Source organism: Panthera onca, chromosome A1 (genome assembly GCF_046562875.1).
Source record: "Panthera onca isolate mPanOnc1 chromosome A1, mPanOnc1 haplotype 2, whole genome shotgun sequence".
Classification (NCBI taxonomy): Eukaryota; Metazoa; Chordata; class Mammalia; order Carnivora; family Felidae; genus Panthera; species Panthera onca.
The window spans coordinates 226,517,584-226,536,645 of NC_138339.1; the positions used below are offsets into that span (position 1 = coordinate 226,517,584).

Here is a 19,062-nt window from a genome sequence, read left to right on the forward strand (position 1 = left end):
ATATCTGTGGCTTATACCTTTTATCGTTGAGTAGTATTCCCTATAACATTACATAGTAGCTTATCCATTTATCTAGTGATAGACGTTTGGGTTATTTTCACCTTGGGCTATTATAAATAGAGCTGCTATCAACATTCACATACAGGTCTTAATTTGGACCAATATTTTCATTTCTCTCAAGAAAATATCTAAGTTTGGAATTATTGGGTCAAATGGTTAAGTGGATGTTTAACCTTGTAAGATACTGACAAACTGTTTTTCAAGTGGATGTGCCATTTTGCACTCCCACCAGCAAGGTACAAGGTTCCAGTGGCTCCACATTCTCACCAAGGCTTAGTATTGACAACCTACTGAATTATGCAGTAATTCAGCACATATGTGCATAATGCTATCTCACTGTATTTAAAATTGAATTTCCCAAATGAATAATGATGTGGAGCATCTTTTCACGTGCTGATTGGCCATCTGTATATCTTCTCTGTTACTGTGTCTGTTCAAATCATTTGTCTGACTGGTATTGGGTAGTTTGTCTTTTTATTATTGAGCTGTAAGATCTTCTTTCCTCCATTCCATTGCTCTCTCTCTCTATCTTTACACCAATCCTCCAACTCCGTTCATTTTTGATTTGTGTTGGCTACTGTTAGTCCTTTGTATTTTCACCAAAATTTAAAAACTATCTTGTTGATAGCCTGCTGGAATTCTGATTAGGTTTGAGTCTATAGACCAGTTTGGGGAGAACTAAGATCTTAACCATGTTAGGCCCTCTGATTCATGAATACATATTTCTGCATTTATTTATTTTTAATTTTTTTACAGAAATATTTTGTAGTTTTTATCACACAGGTCTTTCACAAATTTTATTAAGTACAACCATAAGTAGTTCATGTTTTTGATAATATAATGGTTTTGCTTTATTTAAGCTTCCAATATTTCACATATATTATAAATAAATGGTATTGTAATAGATTTTTGTTTTTTTACGCATGATGCATATATTTATAATCCTTTTTTATAATTGATTTTTGAATATTGACCTCATATCATGTGACTTTGCTAACTTCACTTATGACACTATCTTTTTTCAAACATCTTAGAATATTCTACTCGCCTAATTGAACTCGCTAAGACCTCCAGCCCAATATTGAATACAAATAGTGAGTGAGAACATCCTTGCAGTGTTTTTGATCTAGAGGGAAAGCATTTACTCTTTCACCATTACGTAGTATGTTAGCTGTATATTTTCTATAGATAGCACTTATTACATTGAGGGAGTTTGATTTCTAGTTTACTGAGAATTTTATTATGAACATATGTTGAATTTTTCAAATGTTTTTCTTATGAATTTTAAAATATCCATACATATATTTTCTTTTTTAATCTGCTGACATTGTATAATTCATTCATAGATATTTTTGAATATTAAATCAACTCTGCATGTTTGGAATATATACCTCTTGCTTATGATACATCTTTTTCATGTATTCCTGGATTTGATTTGCCAACTTTTATTAAAGGTAATATTAATATTGTACCTATGCTTATGGTGGATATTGATCTATAATTTTATTACTTGTAATTGTTATTGTTATCAGGGTGATGAAATCTCATAAGACGAAGTGTAAAGCATTACCTACTCTTCTATTTTGGGAAGACTTTGAAATTAATTTTATTATTTTTTTTCCTTAAATGTTTGGTAGAGATATTAAACAATTTTAACATCAATCTATTCTTAAGTAAGTTAAGTCTTATTTTTCTTACATTGTGCTAGGAATGAAAAAAATCTAGACTTTGAATAATGGACTGTTTTGAAGTCTGATTCATAAATAGGAGTAGTGCTTTTTCAAAAAAAATATGTAAACATTCATATATGCAAATATAAACAAATGACTTTTTCTTATTACTCTTCTATCTCAGACTGTGACTCTTTAAGATAGTCATATTATAAAGGAAGTATCCTGGTTTTTCAAACGTTGGTCTCTACAACAGTAACTAACATGAAAAATAATCAGCCTATATACTTAATGCTTCTATTTCCCTAGCACCTTAGGAAGAGCTTCTAGACTAAAATCTATAGCCCAGGCCATGGCTCTACTCTGGTCTCACCTGGATTGCTCATTCTATTCCTTCACCTCACTTCTCACCTTTAGCTTATGCTTGGACTGGCCATACACATTGTACCTTTATGTTAGCACAGGCCCTCCGGCAACCCGTTAGCTCACTTTTACCCATATCTTTTATTTAAACAACATACGAGCTATAAATGCCAATTCTCAGCTCCTCTATTGCCAAGTTATGTCAAAAATAGAAACCAGTTATATCAGAATGGTATAGAAACTGAATCCAAGTTTTCTAATAAAGATATGGATCATCTGAATCTTGACTGGCTGCAATAAGTAAGCTAAGAAGAGCAACAAAAAAAGTAATGTCTCTAGAAGAAATAAGAAACAACAGGAAATAAGACATATAAATGACTATACCAAAAAATTGTCACTCTTGCCTTTTTTTGGTCTTAATAAAAATAATATAAATTAGAAGTATTTTATGAATTATTACTTAACTCTCACCAAAATTAAAATAATCCTCTCTAGGAGGAAAGTATATTTAAAATCATCCTCATGAAAGAAAAAGAATCTCAATACACACACACACACACACACACACACACGTGCAGATATATTTTAAACATAGTTAAAAATGCAATTCAAAGAAAATTTATGATAACCAAATTCTGAAATATATTTTCTTATTCCTTGAAATCTAGCCATTATTAGATAGGACTTGCTAATCTTAGTTTTAGGTAAATAACATTTTATTTATAATCAATGTCTAAAGCTAAGTCTATGAATTAGCAATACTGTTTAAGATCTATACAATTAATTTTGTAAAAGTACAAGATTTTGTTTACCTCATTCATTTACAAAACTCACACATTTAATAACTTACCACATGTGTAAAATGAGTAACAGAGTAGTAAAGAAAAAAGGTTTAGATTAGGTGGGGAGCTTCTGTTTTCCAGAAGTTTTCAGGGATTCTTGGTTCAAAATTAAACCGGAATCTCAACTCTAAGAAAAAGAGTTTCTTACCTTAGAGTTTTGGAAGTTACTCTTTATTTAATACACTTTTTGCCAAATCAAAGACACAAAACGAATAGATAAACCAAAGCTTATTGGCTTAATTATTAAATAACAGTTGTTAAAATAAAGAAGATATTCAAGTTGGGGCTATATAATCACTAAGGAATTACGCTTAGATGCAAAATGCTTTTCCTCTTTAAAACCAAAGAAATGTAAGCTATATATTTTTCACTGTTCTAAAGAACAAAATAAAATTGGAATCTTATGAATCTTATGTTAAATTCGGTACTAACTACAAATACACACTGCTTTTTATGCAAACTAATTAATTATATCCAAAATGCTTTCAAAAGAGTGATAAACGTTTATTTTAGGCAAATGATTAATTTATTTCAAAGGATACGCAAATTCCATAATTTAAAAAAGTCTTTATTTGCTTTATAGTTCAATTCATATTTTAATAATTTAAAATCCAATTATTATTGCCAAGATATTATAGGCAATTTTACATCCCATTAACCTTGCTTTGTTTTAATTATAAAGATCCTTTGTTAGATTCCTTTAAATGATCCAGTTTATAATTTCAGTCTGTCCTAGGGAGTACTTTAATTCAGCTGCACATTCATCAACTGTTTTTGTCCTGTTAATTGTAGACAACTGCACAATTGCTTTCTCCGGCTATGATTGATGAATTATATTCACGGGTATAGCTGTTAAGTAGGATCAACATTTATAACAATTTCAACTTAAAGATTTTTAACTTCATTCCCACAAGGACAAATTAAAGACTGATATTCTAACGACCAAGAGAAAGTGTTTTTTATATGCTTTATTTTAAACTAGTAGAGAAAGTTAATAAAAATGCTGTACGTCTGCGCAAATGAGATAGAAGAGTGTATAAAGAGTCTAATTTGTGCTTGGCACATAGTAGGGCCTCAACAAATAGAAGCCTATCTGTTTATCTAACAGAGTAATGTGTCTTCACTGTAACTACATCCTAACTATCCAAATATGATATATAAACACATATTTTTATTTTATTTTATTATATTTTTTAGTTTTTTAATTTTTTATCGTATTTTGTTTTATTTTATTTTATTATTATTTTTTTAAATATGAAACAGGAACCCTCTTGCACTGTTGGTGGGAATGCAAACTGGTGCAGCCACTCCGGAAAACAGTGTGGAGGTTCCTCAAAAAATATATACATATTTTTAAATGTTTATTTTATTTTTGAGAGAGAGAGCCCAAGCAGGAGAGATGCAGAGAGAGAGGGAGACGGAGGATTGGAAGCGGGCTCCATGCTGACAGCAGCAAGTCTGATGCGGGGCCTGAACTCATGAATGGTGAAATCATGACCTGAGCTGAAGTCGGATGCTCAACCGACAGAGCCACCCATATGCCCCTATATATGCTATTTTCTTAAAATCTGGAACTCCCAAGTTCAAATTTATGAAAGAGAAAGGTCTAAAGTGAAAAGAAATGAGGTAAACTGAAGGTCAGAGTCAGTAAAATTCTAAATATATAAGCAATGACAACAACAAAACTTCCATTTTTAAAAGCCTATATTGCAGCAGTTATAATAAATGTCATATGTTATTTCCAACATTCAGAGAAAAGGGGCAAGAAAGATGTTCCAAAAAATACCCTCACTACCCAAAAAACCCATCTGCAGCAACCACTGTATCTTTCCCCTTCTTGGCCAAACTCCTCGGAGTTGTACTTGCTGACTATGCTCACATCCCACTCACTCCTCAGCTCAAAACAACCTAGGTCCTGATCCCAGTACTCTAGTTAAGTCACTGCTTTCTCAGAAGTCATTCCCTTAATTATCTGCTCCCGCAGTACCCTCTACTCTGGCATATTTATAATACCAGTAATTAGAAGACTGCTGTCCCCACTGGACTGTAAGCTCTCTTACAGCAGGGCCTGGGTCTCTACGCAGCACCCTTAGCACACAGGTACTCACCGGTGTATGTGTGGGTGAAACCAACATGACCATCTTGTCACCGAATCCAGTGGTCCCTCTCATCCTAACTTAAAAACCCTCTTGCTGGGGTGCCTGGGTGGCTCAGCAGTTAAAGGGCAGACTCTTGGTTTCAGCTCAGATCATGATTTCATGGTTCGTGGGTTCAAGCCCCATGTCAAGCCCTGTGCTGATGGTGTGGAGCCTACTTGGGATTCTCTCTCTCTCTCTCTCTCTCTCTCTCTCAAAATAAATTAAAAATTAAAAAAAAAAACCTCTTTTGTTCACTCCTCATTGCTTCTCACACATTCTACTCATCATTCTTTTCTTAATTCCTTCAATAAATATTTGTGATTGTGAACTATGTGCTAGGTATTATTCCAGAAACCAGGAATATATCAGTGAAGAAGACACAAATTCTTAAGACCAAGTACATTTTGGTAAAGAAGATGGACGTAAAGAATGAAAATAATTTGAGATGGTGTTACTAAATGTTAAAACAAAATCATATGACGGAAGTGTGGTAACTCAATAAGATGGTTAAGGGAGCCTCTCTGAGGGGGTGACATTTAAGCTGATTCCTAAATGACAAAAAACAGCCAATCATGTACAGCTGTGGGTAAAGAGGATTCCCAGCAGAAACAGCAGCAAAAAGCATGGCATCATGTTCTCTGCTCCTTCCACACAGGTTCCCCGAGCATCACATCTGTATCCTTATCTACCATTTACCATATAAGCTCAGGACTCCTAAATCCAAATCCCCATTCTACCTGTCTCTTTGGAGATGCAAATTCAAGATGTCTATTCAACATTTCCACTCAGAAATTTCACAGACGCTACAAAATCAGTGTAACCAAAAGTGAAACTATGTCCCACCCAACCCATATTCTTCCTTCTCTATTGTTCCAACTACACTATACTTACAGTATAAACCATCCAGCTATTAAAGCCAGCAATCAAGTTATGTTTGATCCCTTCTTTTCCCTCTTACAATCTAATCTATCAGCACTTCTCTAGACTTAATTTCCAAAGGATACTTTAAATGTGTCCACTTCTTCCTTCCTCATAGCCACTATTAGTCAGTCTATGATACCAGCATCTTAAGCAAGATTTCTGAATCTCAGATTAGTTTCAATCCGGAGTCCACTTGCTACACTGTAGATTATGCCTAGCTCTCTTTAATTATATCATAGCACCCTTAGCATAGCTTATAAACCCTTCATGGCATGACCCTTGCCGGCCACCCTTGCCAAGATGCGATGACCTTGCCTATGTGGCTGGTACACAACAGGCACTTACATAGCTTTTGGCTGATTAAAAAGAGCTGTCCAGCAACACGTCTTGCTATCTCTTGCCTCCAGGCTTTGGTATCAAATTATTCCCTTGGTCCAGAATTTTATTCCTCTTTTTTTTCTTCTTTTACCTAGCCAAGTTCTAACCATCTCTCAGTTCTCAATGCTATCTTTCGCATTTTATTTGTATACACTTTTTATTTTGAACCTCCTGTTGTTGGTTTTTTTTTTAATAGACTATTTTTAGAGTAATTTTAGGTTCACAGCAACCTTGAGTAGAAGATACAGAGAATGCCCAAATATCCCCTCCCCACACACATATCTCCTCCATTACCACCATTCCCTACCAGAGTGGTACATTTGTCACAAATGATGAACTTACATTAAGACAGCTTTATCACCTAAGGTCCATAGTTTACATCTTGGTGTTGTAGCTTCTATGAGTTTTGACAAATGTATAATGACATGTATCCACTGTTAGAGTATCAAGCAGACTAGATTCACTGGCCTAAAAATCTTCTGTGCTCTGCCCATTTATTTATGCCTTCCTCTTCCCTAACTCCTGGCAACTACTAATCTTTTTACTGTCTCCTTAGAGACATATATGGTCATATAGTTGAAATCATACAGTATGAAGCCTTTTCAGATTGCTTCTTCCACTTCGTATTATGCAATTAAAGTTTCTCCACATCTTTTCATGGCTCACCAGCTCATTTCTTGTCTCATTTATTTTTTTCACTAAAAAATAAATATCCCATTGTCTGGATGTACCACATAAATATACGGGTATCTGTTTATCCCTTCATCTACTAAAGACATCTTGGTTGCTTCCCAATTTTGGCAATTATGCATAAAGAGGCTATAAATATCTGTGTGAATGTTTTTATGTAAACATGTTTTCAACTCTTTTGAGTAGATACAAGGGAGAATGACTGCTGGATCTACAGTAAGAATATGTTTACTTTTATTAAAAAAAAAACAAAAACAAAAAACACTACCCACCTGTTTTGCAATGTGGCTATACTGTTCTGTATTCTCACCACCAATGAATGAGAGTTCCTGCTGCTCCACATCCTTGTCAGCATTTGGTGGTGTCAGTGTTTCAGATTTTGGCCATTCTAAAAGGTATGTAGTACTATTCACTGTTGTTTTGATTTGCATTTCCCTGACGATGACAGGCATCTTTTTCTAAGCTTATTTGCCATATGTAGATATTCTTTGGTAAGGTGTCTGTTAATGTCTTTGAATCATTTTTTTAACCGGATTGTTTATTTTCTTATTGTAGAGTTTTAAGAATTCTTTGCTATTTTAGATAACAATCCTTTATCAGAAGTATCTTTTGTAAATATTTTCTCCCAGTCCATGGCTTGTCTTTTCATTCTCTTGACATTGACTTTAACAGAAGTTTTTAATTGTTTTTAAATGTTTATTTATGGGGTGCCTGGGTGGCTCGGTCGGTTAAGCGCCCGACTTCGGCTAAGGTCATGATCTCATGGTCTGTGAGTTCGAGCCCCGCGTCGGGCTCTGTGCTGACAGCTCAGAGCCTGGAGCCTGTTTCAGATTCTGTGTCTCCCTCTCTCTCTGACCCTCCCCTGTTCGTGCTCTGTCTCTCTCTGTCTCAAAAATAAATAAACGTTAAAAAAAAATTTAAAAAAATGTTTATTTATTTTTGAGAGAGAGTGAGTGAGCATACAAGAAAGTGGGGGAGGGGCACAGAGAGGGGGACAAAGGATTCAAAGTAGGCTCTGTGTTGATGGCAGACAGCCTGATGTAGTGTTTGAACTCACGAACCATGAGATCATGACCTGAGCCAAAGTCGGACACTTAACCGACTGAGCCACCCAGGCACCCCCAGAAGTTTTCAATTTTAATGAAGTCCAGATTGTCAACTCTTTCTTTCATGGATCATGTCTTTGGTATTGTATTTAAGAAGTCATCACCAAACGCAAGGTCATCTAGATTTTCTCCTATGTTATCTTCTACGGGTTTTATACTTCTGCATTTTACATTCAGATCTCTGATCTACTTTGAGTGATTTTTATGAAGGGTATAAAGTCTGTGTCTAGATTTATTATTATTATTTTTTGCATGTGGATGTCCAGCACCATTCGTTGAAAAGGCTATCTTTGTTCTATTGTATTTGTTTTTCTTTGATACATTGTTTGAAAACCCTGATAGTCCTACCACCTGGGGAATACACCCCTTCAGTCTAGATTAGATGCCTTGTCTTTTACTTGTATTCATACCTATATCACCTCTATCACAGCACCCTTGTAATACTGTGTGTATTCCTCTAATATTTGTCTCTCCCCCAAAATTCAGAACCATGTTTGTATCATTTACTTCTCTATTCCCATCTCCAGAATAGTATTTGTATGTAGTATAGGCACTGAATAGACTTTTGCTGTATCAATGTACACATGATCTGTTCTTTCATATTTATAGCTAGTCATGTTTCAATTTTTGTTTCAAAATCCTCTTTATTGGAGGAATAATTGGTATGAAAAATGAAAACAAATTCTAGAATGACACAAAGAACATTATGATGGGCATTTGGAAGGTTTTCAGGGACTAAAATTTAAAAAAATTGTAACTGCTTTCTATCAATCTAACTCTTTTCCTAAAACAAAACAAAACGAATTCCAAACTCTACCCCTGAGCAATAAAACAGTATCAGAAGCTAAAACCTCTGGTATGAGCAAATTTTCTACTCTTTCCTTTCCTAAGACAATAACTATAATCTTAAGTGAGGAAGATCCAATTATATTAAGTCTTCAGAGTTACTGATGACAAGATAATTTTTGTTTTTTACTTCACAGTTGAAACAAATTGGCAAAATTAGCATGTATGTGATTTGAGAGATTTCTATAACTAAAATGAAAATGAATAGTCTGGGCAAATTTTTGTTTTTATATGTTTTTCATTGCCTTAGGATGGATAATAATTATTATCAATTCTCATCACAACCAAGTTTTATAAGAACTAAGTATGTTATTATTATGTAAAATTAGTATTTATGTTATAAAAGAAAACTGGTATTTTCCTGTATCTTTTGCTTTGCAATAAATGTAAAATTTATTTTAACTTCTAGAGTTGTATTACTATGACTAAAAATAATTTAGTCATGGAAAATGTAAATGAGAAATATAAAATAAGATAAATTACTACAAAAAGAGGTTATGTCTCTAATTATAATAAACTGATGAGAAAAAACTAATACTAAAAAAGTAATACTAATGTGCATTGAAGTTAATCCCTTTTTTTTTTTTTTGAAAGAGAGACAGAGCATGAGCTGGGGAGAAGGGGAGAGGGAGAAAGAGAGAGAATCTAAAGCAGGCTCCATGCTGAATGTGCAGCCTGACACAGGGCTTCATTCTACGACCCTGGGATCATGACCTGAGCCAAAATCAAGAGTCAGATGCTCAACCGACTAAGCCACCCAGGTGTCCCTAGTTAATTTTTTAAATGGGTTTCTACAGCATATATAAATTAATTTTCAAGGACTATCTTGTCAAATATCCTTTGATGACACCTCCTTTGATAAAGAGAAGTTTTATATACAGTAAGTGTTATCCCCTTATCATCAATTTAATTAAATCCAGTTTCAAGTAAGAAATAAATAGATTATGCCAAATATTCAGTCACTATTTTCCAATGAATATATTATATCATAGAAAAGAATTGTAAAGGATGCAGGTCTTTGGCTGACAGAAGCTATACATGTCAAACTGGTGACAGTTACATCTATCTTCATGTATCCACTGCCAATAAAGTATTGGAAAAATCACAGTGAACAACTGTTTATCATAAAGTGATGAGTACAATGATGGGCTCAAACATGAATTTACTTACAGCTTCATTTTAACAATGGTACATATAAATTCCTGACCTGACTGTTCTTCTTCCCATAATTAATATCCTTCCCATTTTCAGTTGGATATCGGACAACATGATATGTTCAGATAAAACTCCTTCACATGAACGGAGATGGGCTGCGGGAGTGAACGCCGAGCACGGCTTTGAAAACAGATGGAGTGGCAGATGGGCTTGCCGAGCGGCTCACTCGATCTGTGTTACACAACTTTTCTACCCAGTTAAGATGAGGCTCCATCTCACAAAAGCCTTAGAAAGTCTGTTCCTTTATTTCATACATGCTTTCCCCTACCCCAAAATAAATGATTAGTATCTTAAACTTTGTTCCTTTGAAGATTAATTACCTGTATGATAAATTATTTAACTAAAATATATTTTCTTACCCATTTTTGGAACAGATGGTAGGAGAGCAGTCGCCTAGTGGAATAAAATGTACACAGACGAATTATCTAAAAAGTGTAAAATTAATTACCTTCCTTCATTGATGAGTTCAATAAATGCAAGTCCTGCATTCTTCTGAATAGAATTTTGCCATTCCTAAAAGGAGAAACCAAACCAAGTATAAGAAAAATGAGCACGTAAAGAAAATCAGAACTATACACAACATATTTAAATTGATCAGGAGATTAAATGTTCTATTTACACGTGCATTCCAAGTGACTGAAAAGTACAGAGGGAAAAAAAGTTTACAAATGAATTCTTTTGAATTTGTAAAAAAACAACACAAAAAGGAGAAAACATTAATACCATATCCAAATGTAATCTCTCCTTGCTGATCTAGATGAGAACATATTTGTGCATTTGGTGGTTCCACAGTGTAATCATTATAAATTTCTGATTGTTATACAGTGTTTCTGGATTAGGAAAGTATATTGCTTACTTTATACTCTTCCTATGACATATTTAGAATATGCTTTAACCAATTTTTTTTCAATGGATCCTGGTTTAGTCGACTGATTTTTTTTTTTTTTTTTTTTTGCTTTTTATATAGCTGGAAAATTACAACTTTTTTGGATTAAAAGTAATATCCTTTTCAATAGTACTGTAAATAAACACTTCCTTAATACATTTTATAAAAAAAAAAAAAAAACCCTACTGACCACTCACATCACTCATCTAGCCAGATTTGTTAGCCAGATTTTTCTGCATGATTTTCCTACTACTAAAGTGCTACACACCGAGGTAGTCACCTGTCTCCCCACAAATTCAGCTTCACATAAAGCAGTCTTTATGTCGGCCCTTCTCTCTACTCTTGATCACACTGCCTTTTTAGAGCTTTGCACCCATGCTGGGGAAAAAATGCGGTCCCCCAACATAGATACTTGGTGTATAAGTATTTTCTGCTGTAAGTCAATCTGTGAAGAATTAAAGAAGAACATATCATGAACCTACATTTCCCCAGGAGAGAGAATCAACAACTTGGGATATGGAAGCCTGGGGACTATAATGATCTTATAAAGACCTAAATGGCTCTATGGTTGGCTACGTGGTTTTAGCAAAGCCACTGTATTTTAGCTATCATACATAACCTTTAGCAAAAATTCATCTAAATGATAAGACCACTATTGCACTTTACAGAGCTTATTAAAACTTTCCAATCATTTCTATTGTGAACAATTACAGGGAACTCTTTTTGCTATGTTTTAATAAGATGTCTTCTACCATCATCCTTTTATGTATTTTGCATATTCCCATTACATATACTATATTTATTGCAAGCCAATATCCCACAAAATGTGGAAATTTCTCAGGAATACTTGACATTTATTGTGGCATTAGCTTCAGTTAGGGAAAACTGATTCTTATATAGCGAGAACCATGACACTCCGAAGAGTAAATTCTTACAGACAACTTCTTAAACATGATTTTCTTTATGACACTGTTTGTACACCAAGGCTCTTTTATCAGCATAAACTTTAATATGCATGGGATTTTTCAAGAAGATATTTCAAAGTACATATTCAGATATTACATATGCATCCCAAATTATACTGTGTCTAAAAGATCACAGAGTAAAATGTTTTAAAAACTCTGTTCAGATCAAAGATCAAACAAAAAATATCTGCGAGACGCCTCAGCCCATGAGACACTAATCTGCAATCTTTGATAGAGGAGCAGCACAAATAAGTCTTAGCCAAGTTAAGGATACTAGAATTTAAAGGATGAAGAAAGACACTGAAAATATATCACTGCAAGACTTCAGGCAAGAAATATGCTTTAGAAGAGTAATTTGACATTTTTGAGGAAGAGAAAGTGGTACAAGACTGTTTTATGTGCCTTTCCGGAAGAGAAGCAATAGAAGCCTACACCGGTACTTCGAATAGGAGAATGGAAAACAAGAGACATTACAAAGAAGAGATGCCAGGGCTGGATGAGAAACTGGATTTAACGGCTAAAGTAACAATGTGGAAGAATATAAGGTTTAAGTGTTTAACATGAATGGCAGGAAGAATGGTGGCATTCTCATGAAAATATTTAAGAATGGAACACATTTGAGGAAAACCATAGGATTGCTTAAGTATATATTTGTTGGATTGAGAATCATGATGGCATATCAAATAGAATGTGGAATTTGAGATTATTTACATGAAAATATTGATTAAGGCAAACCAGAGGCACGTCTCTAAAGAAGAATCAACAGAAAGAGGATCAAAAGACCTAGGCTGAGTTTTGGGAATCATTCACATTTCTAAAATTAAAAAGGGGAGAGAGAAGCAAACCATGAGACTCTTTAAAAAAAATGTTTATTTATTTATTTTGAAAGAGAGAGAACAAGTGTGAGTGAGGGAGGGAGGGACAGAGAGAGGGGGAAAGAGAGAATCCCAAGCAGGCTCAGCACGTAGCCTGATGCAGGGCTGAATCCCACATCTATGAGATCCTGACCTGAGCCAAAATCTAGAGTTGGATGCCCAACCGACTGAGCCATGCAGGCGCCCCAACAAACCCTAAGAGACTCTTAACTAGAGAGAACAAACTGAGGGTTGATGGAGGGAGGTGGGTGTGGGGGTGAGTTACACAGGTGTTGGGTATTAAGGAGGGCACTTGTGATGAGCACTGACTGTTGTATGTAAGTGATGAATCACTAAATTCTACTTCTGAAACCAATTTTACCATATGTTAAGTAGCTAGAATATAAATAAAAAACTTCAAATAAAAAACAGAAGAAGAAGCAATTAACAGAGATAAGAAAAGATCTAACAAAATTTAAGAATAGTAGCAAAGTTATGATAGCACTATTTAAAAGAAAATAATTCACTGGTTGCACTGGCTCAACGAAACAAAAAGATACAAACAAGACCCTTTAATCACTAACATCATTCTCCTTTTGATGATCAAGAACTTAAGTTTTATTGCATGTGACTTGTAAAACGCAAAATACAGCACGCCCCAAAGTATACGCAATATAAATTGAAAAGCAGAAAAGACAAAAAGATGCCATCCCCAGGGAGGGGATGGAAAGCGAGAGCTGGCGCTGGCTGTAGCCGGGGGCTGGCACGGGAGCCGGAGCCTACGCGGGCTCTCCCTCTGGAGCTGACTCTATCTGTGATGCCAGTGGTGGTATGGTACCAGGGTCGGCACTCGGTGTGGAGCTAGATCCAGCTCTCGAGCTGATGCTCAGACTGCAGTGAGAGAGCTGGTTGTTGGACTGGCTCTAGTTCTGGGCTGACTCTAAGTCTCGCCCTGTTGCCAGACCTGGTGTGAAAACTGGTGATGCAGAGGACTCCGGAGCTGGACTTGCTCGTGACTCGAGCTAGAGCCGGAACTGGCGTGAGGTGCGGAGTGGGAGCAAGAGCTCCTGTTGGAGCTGGCTGTAGCTCGGCGGCCAGCCCTAGCTCTACCTCTGCAGCTGGTGCAGACGCTGGCTGTGGCTCCAGAGCCGCCGCTGGGACCTGTTCTGAACGTGGCCCCGGCTCTGGAACTGCTGCTGGAGCCAGTGCTGCAGTTCACGATGGCACTGCCTTTATCCCCGGGGCCGGCTCGAGCTCTGTCCTGGAGCGGGTCTGGAGCTGCTTCTAGTTCTAGAGCGGGCACTGCCTTCAGCTCTGGGGCTGGAAGGGGTCCCAGAGCTGTGTGAGGCCCGACAGCTTGTTCAGTTGCTCTCCCGAACCCCACAGGTGCCGGAGCTGGTGCTGGAGCTCGCGGAAGAGCCGCTGCCGACACTTCTCCTATCACCGTTGAAGCCATGATCTCGAGTTGGCAACTCGACAAGAAAGACCCAGACCAAGACAAGAGAACAAAAGAGATACCAGGAACAATAACAACAACAACAACACAACAACAACAACAACAACAAAAACCTTGGAAAATGAAAGGCAGGGAAGAAACAGAAAAATGAGTCTGTAATTACACGGTTAAGGGATGGGAAGACATTGCAAGCATCAAAAAAAGAAGGCTTAAAAGACAAAGTTGCAAACATCTCCCCCCCCAGGAAACAGAAAAAAAGATAAGGTGCCAACAAAAGGATAAAGGGATGCAAAAACCTTAACAGCACCAACAAAACTAAAGAAATAAGGAGACTGGAGGCTCTCCAGCTGAAAGGCCCACTGAGTAGGAACTCTAGAAAGAGTGGATGGGGACCATGGAAGAGAGGATTTAGTTTAAATCAGATAATTTAAAATTGCTCCCAGGAATGAAGTACATGACATAAAACCCCTAGCAAGGCACATCATCATAACATTTTCCCTAACAGGAGGGTTAAGAAAAAGGCTAACAGGAAAAAAAATACAAAGAATCAAGAATAAGAATCAAACTAAACTTCTCAGTAGCAAATCCACAAAAGAGAAGAAAAGGAAACGCTTGCACAGTTATGGAGAACATTCAGGGCACAATATCTACCCAAAGTATCAATAACATATGAGGATAGATGAGTCACATTTTCAGACAGGCACAAATAAATATTTGCTTTTCATCCACTCTCTTTAAAGAACCTAGTAATGGTTTACTCTGCCAAAAATGAGGGCATCTCTCCCACAGGAGAGACAAGATTACATTGTGACAGCCCCCGAATCTCAGGGGCTTAAAAACCAAAGATGAATTTCTTGCTCAAGCTTCACGTCCATTGCCTGTGTTCCTCTCTACATCTCATAAGGCATCTCATAAACACAGGTTTCTTTCTTTCAAATGAGAAGAAAAAAAACTAAATGAGAGAAAAAGGGACAACAAAATATTCCTCAGAAGATAAAGTATATTTTATCTCAGAAATCATCAGGCTTGAATATGGTTTTTAAAGCTTGTTTAATAATTTCTGAATGACAGTTATAAAAATAGCACAAATAATTATTTGGGCATCTTTGAAAATTCCAAACTTTTTACAACCTCAGTAAAATATCATACTCAGTACTGAATAGTAAACAAAAATGTGTAAATGCAAAGAAAAAACTGGAATGTGAAGGGAAAAGTATTCTCCAAGAAAAGTATAACTTGTAACAACAGTTTATGTTGGTAATGTAATAAATCCCTAAAGTGTGTACAAGAAATGATAATCTTAAAACTTTGGAAATGGGATCAAGCCTAGATCATTATTTTCTCACTGCTTAATACTTTCATTAATCAGAAAATATTCCCTCTGAAATATATTTATATTTTGTAGTAATATACTCACACATATATCTCCCTATTACATCATAAATTTGTTAATGAAAGGGAGGATCTTTTTTTTAATGTTTATTTTTGAGAGAAAGAGAGTGTAAGTGGGCAAGGGGCAGAGAGAAGGGGACAGAGGATCTGATGCAGGCTCGACACGGACAGGAGCGAGCCCAATGTGGGGCTCGAACTCACGAACTATGAGATCACGACCTGAGCCTAAGTCGGATGCTCAAGTGACTGAACCACCCAGGTGCCCTGGGATATTAAGTACAAATGCCTGGCATACTGTACATACTCAATGTACTTTTGTTGTCGAACTGAATTTAATCCTCCCAAATCAAGGGTATCGCTTCAATGTATGGTTCTCAATCTGGCTGTACAAAAGAATCAACAGGGGAGTTGTTAAAAAGTACCAATCATAAGACAATAATCTCCAATGACAGGGCCCAGGCATTGGTATCATTTTAAAGCTTCCCAAATTATTTTGATGTAAACTCAGTGTTGAAAACCACTGCCTTAGGTCATCTCTCTCTCCCAAAAAGACTGCACAATACAAACCTCAAAGTACCTAACTTGCCAGCGTGGAGTAATTTAGTTATGAGGTAATATATATTTTTTCCTTCAGACTGTTCACTTATTTAAATTTCCTTCTCATAAATAGTATATTGTTGTATCATAATTACATCATAACTTATACCATAATTACTGAAGTATTCACATCCCTAAAATAACACCGTAACTAAGGTCCTTTCCAGTTCTGACATGGCATTTCATTCTCCCACATGGTATTTTTGTAGGACTCAAACGTTAACTTCTAGTGACTGTGTAAAAAAATGTGAGTAATGATAGAGGCTAGGCAATGATCCTATTCTTCAACACTGATGCACATTTTGTTCTGCATTTTAAAAAGTGTTTCTTAAATGTGCATAACCATGTACCTGATTCTAGGAGTTTCAAAAGAATAATTAGGTAAAATATTGAGAGGCTCACAAGTAGAGTACCTAGCATAGAGAGGAACTCTGTGTTTGTTGTGATGGCTGAGGCATAAACTACATTGAGAGTTGATAAATGGGCGAGAGCCGGACAGGGAAGACACTTTAATCGCTGTCCTAGCTTTCTAACAATTCTCTCTGACATGTAGACTTAGAGAAATTACTTAAAACAAGGGAAACGGACACATGAGAATGTATACAAAGGGGTAATAATCTATTGTCATTTCAACAAAGACAATCTTTTGGCAATGACAGGAAAAAAGTATATTTTCAAATTGTGTCTACGAATCATTCCAGAAAGTTTTCTGCCATTTGAGAAAACACGCACACATGCATTCATTCAAGTTGGAAAAAAATGAACATCTATAAGAAAAGGTGTAAATTAAACATCGGCATCAAATTTTTGTCTTCATGGGAAACATACTAAACTGGGTTTGAATGCCTGCAGAGAGATGCCAAGTCTGTAGACAGTTTTGTCATAATTTTTTAACTCTTCTATATGGATGCATAAAATTTCCTCAAGATGAAGGACTTTTTCAGAGAATTGGATATCAAGTTAAGGATCCTTTGAAACTAAACACTTTGAAGACAAATAGGTTCCAGAAGGATGACAATGAAATCCCTATGTTCTCTTCAACAATCACTTCATGGTAGTTAGATGACCTAGTAGAAATCTCAGACCCAGGACATATTTTTTCCCCCCAACGGTTTTTCCTCCTCTATGTCAGCTCAATTCACATTTCTCATTTCCTTTTGCTTTGTATACAATTAGGTGAACCAACTTAATGTCCTTAGAGACTCAATCCATCTCAAAATCTTTGAAAATATTTCACGGTAAAAAAAAGGAGGGTTAAGTTGAAATCTTGTCTTCAGGAACTCCAGAATTGATTTTTTTACTTTTATATCCTTAATGTCTACTTATCATTAATTGCCAGGAAAAGAAGTAGGTTATGTACCTCAAATATTTTCCTTGTGAACGTTCATTATAACAAGTGTGCTTATAAATTCTGTGCAGTAAGTTGGAGAAATTAGTAAGTAAAAGGATTGAAGTAAAAACATACTGTATATAAATAAAACCAGATATAACTAATGTTTTCAATGAATACAAAAATGAACTAATGAAAATAAATATGCAAGTATTCAATGTATCATTTGTTTTCATTTTCATTGCTTATTTTTATGAACATCCTACTAAAGCATATAGGAAAAATAGGATATAAGAAATGAATAATCAATCTCAAAGAGATTATTGATATGAAATTCAGCCATAGAAAAACCATTAGGCAATGTGGAAATAGATCCAATTGGTTACTAAAAGTTGGTGTTTCATATAAATATAAATATAAATATAAATATAAATATAAATATAAATATAAACATAAATATAAATATAAATGTAAATGTAAATAAGTATAAGTTTCCCAGGATCCTAGTAGATCATTAAATTATGTAAATAAATTTAACACCGCTTTTTATTACAAATATTCTTATGCATATATATATAGACAGATATACACACACACACACACACACACACATACTTGTGTTTGTATTTATAATGAAAAATAATCTAGGTTGTTTTATAAGATATTTTTTAAACAGTATTTTTTCTATAACTCTAAATATATACAATAAACAAACACATTTATATCCTATGTTAAGTTGCTGGATATTTCTTCCTTGGTGAGAAAACATATGCTACTAGAAACGATCAGAAAGATATCAAGAAATGATAACTTTATTAAATAAAAAAATAGGGGGATTTGGGTGGCTCAGTCAGTTAAGTGTTCGACTCTTGGTTTGGGCTCAGGTCATGATCTCACGGTTCATGAGTTGAAACCTTGCATTGGGTTCTGCACTGACAGTGTGGAGATTCTCTCTCTCTCTGCCCCTCTCCACGTCTCTCTCTCTCTCCCTCTCTCAAAACACATAAACTTAAAAAAAATATGAAAATAGAGGAAATGTTTCATATTTTCTATTTAGATAGGAAAAGGGTAAAAGCTAGACTAGGATTCTTTAAATAAACTTTCAGAGTTGTGCTTTTAATTAAAAAAAATTAAATTTAAATTTAAAACATATGCAACATTAAAAAAGTTAGGGTTTATCCTATTCAAATATGCACTTTAAGATTTAATACTAATGTGGTTTTGAAGAACTTTAGTTTGATAGAATAATAACTTTTAAAACTTGACAATAGGGGCGCCTGGGTGGCTCAGTGGGTTAAGCATCCGATTTTGACTCAGGTCATGTTCTCCCGGTTCATAAGTTCAAGTCCCACG

General features: G+C 35.4%; 1 protein-coding gene across 11 annotated transcripts in view; it reads right to left on the reverse strand.

Moving 5' to 3' along the window:
• Window positions 1-19,062, reverse strand: part of NBEA (neurobeachin) — a 678,106-nt gene that overhangs the window by 323,575 nt on the left and 335,469 nt on the right. For all 11 annotated transcript variants that reach the window (XM_078434421.2, XM_078434419.2, XM_078434413.2 and 8 more), the window contains one exon: window positions 10,678-10,742. In XM_078434421.2, coding sequence (XP_078290547.1) covers window positions 10,678-10,742 — 65 coding nt within the window. The remainder of the gene's footprint in view (window positions 1-10,677; window positions 10,743-19,062) is intronic.